The following is a 6,174-nucleotide window of genomic DNA, read 5'->3' as shown; positions in this document are numbered from 1 at the left end:
GTCCTTGAAAAGGTTGTAGCACAGCAGCTATGCTCATACTTACATAGGAATAACATTCATGAAATGTATCAGTCAGGATTTAGGCCTCATCATAGCACAGAGACAGCACTGGTAAAAGTTGTAAATGACTTACTACTGGCCTCTGATCAGGGTTGTGTCTCCTTGCTGGTGCTGCTTGACCTTAGTGCAGCTTTTGATACCATTGATCATGCTATTCTCCTCAGTAGACTGGAAAATGTAGTAGGCATTAAGGGAACAGCCCTTTCCTGGCTCAGGTCTTATTTGACTGATCGTTATCAGTTTGTAAACGTAAATGGTGACTTCTCTTCTCATGCTAAGGTAAAGTTTGGTGTCCCGCAAGGCTCTGTTTTAGGCCCACTGCTCTTTTCTCTATATATGCTACCTCTGGGCAAAATTATCCGTAAGCATGGTATTAGCTTCCACTGTTACGCTGATGACACACAGTTGTATGTTTCAGCAAAGCCAGATGACAGACACCAGCTTAATAAAGTTGAGGAATGTGTAAAAGACATTAGAAACTGGATGCTTATTAACTTTCTCTTACTGAATTCTGACAAGACAGAAGTACTTGTACTAGGACCACATGCAGCTAGAAGTAAGCTTTCTGATTACATAATAACTCTGGATGACCTTTCTGTTTCATCATGTGCAGCAGTAAAAGACCTTGGTGTGATTATCGACTCTAGTCTTTCATTTGAAGCTCATGTAGATAATATTACTCGGATTGCTTTCTTTCATCTCAGAAATATTGCTAAAATAAGAAATATATTGTCACTACACGATGCAGAAAAACTAGTTCATGCTTTTGTTACCTCTAGGTTGGATTATTGTAATGCCTTACTGTCTGGATGTTCCAGTAGGAGCATAAACAAGCTCCAGTTAGTCCAGAATGCAGCAGCGAGAGTCCTTACTAGAACCAGAAGATATGACCACATCACCCCTATCTTATCCACACTGCATTGGCTCCCAATCACATTTCGTATTGATTATAAAATACTACTATTGACCTATAAAGCACTAAATGGTCTCGCGCCACAGTACCTGATCGAACTTTTGGTCTTTTATGATCCGTCACGCCTACTCAGATCAAAAGATGCAGGCTATTTGTTGGTATCTCGAATAATGCGGGCTACAGCTGGGGGTAGAGCTTTCTCTTACAAAGCCCCACAGTTATGGAACAGCCTTCCACTTAGTGTTCGGGGCTCAGACACAGTCTCAGTGTTTAAGTCTCGGCTGAAAACATATTTGTTTAGTCAAGCCTTTAGTAAATAGTTTGTTCTTAGGTACAGGGGCAGGTCTGGAGGGTTTCACAGGCATAGAGTGTTGTGGTGAACTGGGATGTTTGGATGCTGTCGCCCCCCCACTCTCACACGTTCACTCAGGTGTGTTGATGGTGGAGTGGCTGCTGCTTTATGTCCCAGGACTCCCTCATGTCTGTGTTAGCTTCTGGCTCTCCCTTTTAGTTATACTGTCACAGCTAGTCTTGCTGGAGTCCCTGCTTGCTCTCTGCATGCAAAGTACATTGTCCTTAACCATTAGAGGACAAAAGCTTACCTGCGTACTCAGGACTCCATCAGTGGACAGTGGATAGATTTTAACCAGCCGGACTTCTTGCAAAAACTGTGATGAAATTATTGGTTACACAACTGCACTATTTGTGCATGTAGTACACAGTTATAGAAGGGAATGATTTATAATTGCACTATCCGTTGCACCCAGATGAGGATGGTTCCCTTTTGAGTCTGGTTCCTCTCAAGGTTTCTTCCTCATATCATCTCAGGGAGTTTTTCCTCGCCACCGTCACCTCTGGCTTCCTCATCAGGGATAAATTCACATATTTACAATATAATTTTTTTTGTGAATCCATTTATTTCTGTAAAGCTGCTTTGTGACAATGTCCATTGTTAAAAGTGCTATGCACATAAAATTGAATTGAAAAAAAAAGTGTAGGTTTGAGAGATCCTGTCACACCTCAGGAGCGATGATTACCCAGAACGCATTGCGACCCAGTGAAATTTAATTTTCAGTTAAATGATATCTTAAACAGGAGTACAATATAAACTATAACATTTAATGAACTTTTCTCTCTGTATCTGCAAACTAATTAGCAAACCAGTTAGTTAGCATGTTAATTAGTTAGTAGCTAATCAGAACGCTAATATGAAGCGTAGATGATACTTTACACACGCATGAGTCAGGAAAGAATTTTATCCAGTTTATGTTAAACTGCACTCAGAGCAGCATATTTTTAAAACAGAGACTTTCTCAGTAATTTTGTATAAAACTAAATTGGGGGCCGATGATGTTTAGGTGAATTTTAAATTAATCTTTTTAATGAACGATTCTGAAATACTTAATTCAATTCAGTTCAGTTTTGCTCATAGCACTTTTGACAATGGACACTGCAAAAGCAAAGCAGCTTTACAGAAATCCGGATATAGATTTTAAATTTTAAAGTTATGAATTTATCCCTAATGAGGGAGCCAGAGGTGACGGTGGTGAGGAAAAACCCCCTGAGATGATATGAGGAAGAAACCTTGAGAGGAACCAGACTCTAAAGGGATCCATCCTCATCTGTGTGACACCCGATAGTGCGAATATAAATCATTCCCTTCTATAACTGTGTGCTACATGGACAAATAGTGCAGTTGTGTTAAACAGAACTTCAGTATGAGCATCAGGATCATTTCGGATTTCATTAGAGTTTTAACTTGATTATTGTATGAATGTGAAGTTATCCACTGTTCAGTGACTGAGACTTGAGTGTAAACTGTTTTTATATATAGTTTATTACACCTTAATCTGTTGTTGAAATTGTCCGTTTGCACAGTGAAGCTGCAGACACTAAGTGTTTTTGTCATTAGTATTACTTTAGATATGATGGGACACACCCTGTTCCTTCAGTTCCATTAACAGCATGTCCATCATTATTCCATCATTAATCTGTCATTAATCCATCATTAATCGGTCATTAATCTGTTAAACGATGCTGCAGCGTAAAGCTAATCTGTTCAAAGAGAAAAAAAAAGAAATCAGGATTCTGTCACTGTGTATAATTACGAGTGCATTAATGAGGCACAGTATTGTGTCTCCAGTCCTCAATAATCAGTCTGTCTGATGATCTCACTGCCATCTTCCCTTCCCTTCTCTCTTTTCCTCTCCTCTTCCCTTTTTCCGTGTAGTCCGACGATCCTGCAGTTAACTGGACTGAAGTCTGATTTCCGTATCGAGAGTTCTGTAGAAATCAGTATATAACCCTGAACTCCAACATCCTGCTGCGTGTTCTTTATTTTTCACCTGTTTTGTGATGAGTTAACTGTGAAAGGTGTAAACTGTCTGATTTAACATCTGACTAAACCATGATCAGATTTAAATCAGTTATAAATGACTTACTGCATTAACACCACTGTTGATAATTTAGGAATAAAACATCATAAGTTACTGTTAACACCCTGAAGTTGATTATTTTCTTATAACAGCACATCTCTAAGTGTTTTATTCCTCTTATACACAGCAACTTACCAGTGATTAGTTATTACTATAGAAATGATAAAGTATTAGAATGAGTGCATTAATATAAACCTGTGATTTGCAGCTGCACTACTGTCAGAGCTGCTGTTCTAGAAAATTAATCAACAGCTTCTGACCAATCACAATCCAGAATTCAACAGAGCCAAGGTGTAACTATGTTATAATCCTCACACACAAGAGACATCGATGTGCAAACAGTGTAAAAGGTCGTTAATAATACAAGTTTTTGACCAGACTGTGTGTGTGTGTGTGTGTTTTTCAGAAAGCATTGTGAATGTATGCTGGTTATAAACACCGAACAATGTCTAAAGCTGGTTTAAACTCGAAACCTTCACATGATTGTTGTAATAATTTCTGCTGTTCGTCTTTGTTTTGACTTAACTCCAGATTGCCGTGCTGTTTTTACGCCTCGCTGCCTGCACTGATGCCAATTTTGGGACTAAACCAAACAAAGAAACCACATACCATCACGCCGCCTCGCACCCCGACCGCCTCCATGTATAGATCCAGGACATAAATTGTGTGTGAGAGTGTGTGTAACGGCGAGTGTACGACTACAGCTCTCTGGTGTAAAACACACGCTGAGTAAATCAGAGTTCAGTGTACAGCTGGCGTACAGCGTCCCACCCTGGACAACGGCTCTGACGCTGTTATTAACTTCACTAGATCAGCTCTGATTCTGTAACTTTGATGTGTATGAGACACAAAAACACTCACAATTATCTTACAAATTAAAAAAAATTCAGTCTATACATTAGAGCCAGTATTTATTTTGTGCAGCTGTTAACTTTTCACTGTTGTCCGTCTTTCTAAAGGAGCCGGTCGTATACGTCAGCGGCTGTAAAATGAATCGAGCTGGAGGCTGGCTTTATTGACAGTGAGATGCAGTGCAGGTGCACCAGCGTGACAAGCTGCCGTCTGTCATGTCCCAACTTTATCAGGTTTGTTACTTGAGAAATTGAAACAAGAAGAAATGTTTTCGTCTCCTGAATCACTGTCAACATAAATGATATTCTCCTCTTTATATTAACAACAGACACCAAACACAGTATACTTCTGACATACACATCTTATAGGATAAAACACACAACGACAACATAAGTGTTCACACACGGATTTGATCTGAAGCTGTTCTAACATTACACCTTACACAGGAATAACACTGAGAACGTGTTTACCGAAAAATGTTTTTATACGAGGTCTGAGTCTGCAAATATTTTCTTGATGTCATCTTTGGTGACTTTATTTCTTGTTGTGTTATTTTCCCTGCTGCGCCATGCTGTCACAGGTGTGTGTTATCCTGAGTCAGTGTGGTGATGGTACATTTGTGTCTGAGAGCTTTGTCTCTCAGCGTGTCCCTGCTGTGCACTCTCCTCAGCACGCCCTCGGCCGGAGCGCACTTAAACGCCGCGGCGAAGGCCGCCCGGTAGTTCCGGTTCATCCAGCCATAGAGGATGGGGTTTGCAAATGTGGAGCACATGGCGATGATGTGGAACACCGTATAGAGCAGCTTAAAATCCTTCATGTCCAACACGCTGCTGTCGATATCCACAGCCAGCTGGAAGGCGTGGAACGGTAGCCAGCTGACGGCGAACACGGCCACCACGGCCGCTAGCATCTTCGTGGTTTTCCGTCGGCGCCGGTGCCGCTCGCTGTGTCCTCCTCCGGGGCTCACGTGCTTCCTGAGTTTGCTCCAGATACAGGCGTAGGCGTAGGAAATGACGGACAGGGGCAGGCCGTACTGCAGCAGGAACGTGGCCACACTGTACACGGTTCCGTCCGCACTGCTGCCCGGCCACTTCTCCACACAACCCTGAATGCTGTGCTCGGGTGTCAGGTCAAAGGTCACATACTCACGGAAGATGGCTAAGGGGCTGGCAAGCACAGCACTGGCCATCCATGTGATGATGATGACCACCACACACACGTCTTTAGACATTTTTGTCTCAGTGTGGTGGACGATGCTGCGGTAGCGGTCCAGCGAGATCACGCTGAGCGTAATGGTGGACACGTGAACGGCGAGGCCCTGAGCGTACGGTAACAGGTAGCACATCACCTGACCAAACTTCCACTCGCCTGAGAGCGTGGCCATCAGGGTGAAGGGCAGGCACAGCGCGTTCACCAGCAGGTCTGCTACAGCCAGGTTAGCGATGAAGAAGTTAGTGACCGTGTGCAGGTTGCGGAACTTATACACGACATAAATAACCAGAGAGTTTCCACTCACGCCGAACAGAATGATGGTGCTGTAGGCTAAGATGAGAACCACCTGAACCCCCACAAGCTGCGTGCTGTCCTCCAGACCTTCTAATAAAGCTCCTTCATCCTGGATGTCCTGCAATGTGCAGCAGTTAGAGAAGGCAGTGATGTCGTCTCGGGTCATGTTCTCTTCATTCATCACAGCCATGTTTGCGCTAGAACTGTGTAAGAACACAACACTGCGGTAGTGACTAGCGAATCGTTTAAAACAAGCTAGCTAATTAAAGAGATAACACACTGCAAATACACACTTTCTAAAGCTCTTCACTCTTAGACAAAACAATTCTTTAGGGTGTCTTGAGATAGTTAATGGATTTTTACTGTACAGTTCTATATAGCACCTTCAAGCGTCACCTCAAAGCACAG

The 6,174-nt window shown here is 42.4% G+C and overlaps 1 protein-coding gene across 1 annotated transcript; it reads right to left on the bottom strand.

The window, feature by feature from the left end:
• Positions 1 to 4,127: 4,127 nt before the first annotated feature.
• On the bottom strand, positions 4,128 to 5,956 carry npy2r (neuropeptide Y receptor Y2). The gene has a single exon (XM_034302211.2). The coding sequence runs from the start codon at positions 5,954 to 5,956 to the stop codon at positions 4,835 to 4,837; it is 1,122 nt and encodes a 373-aa protein (XP_034158102.1). The 3' UTR covers positions 4,128 to 4,834.
• Between the last annotated feature and the right edge of the window lie 218 nt (positions 5,957 to 6,174).

This window comes from Pangasianodon hypophthalmus, chromosome 28 (assembly GCF_027358585.1).
Source record: "Pangasianodon hypophthalmus isolate fPanHyp1 chromosome 28, fPanHyp1.pri, whole genome shotgun sequence".
NCBI classification, from domain to species: domain Eukaryota; kingdom Metazoa; phylum Chordata; class Actinopteri; order Siluriformes; family Pangasiidae; genus Pangasianodon; species Pangasianodon hypophthalmus.
This window is presented reverse-complemented; position numbering and strand designations above follow the sequence as displayed.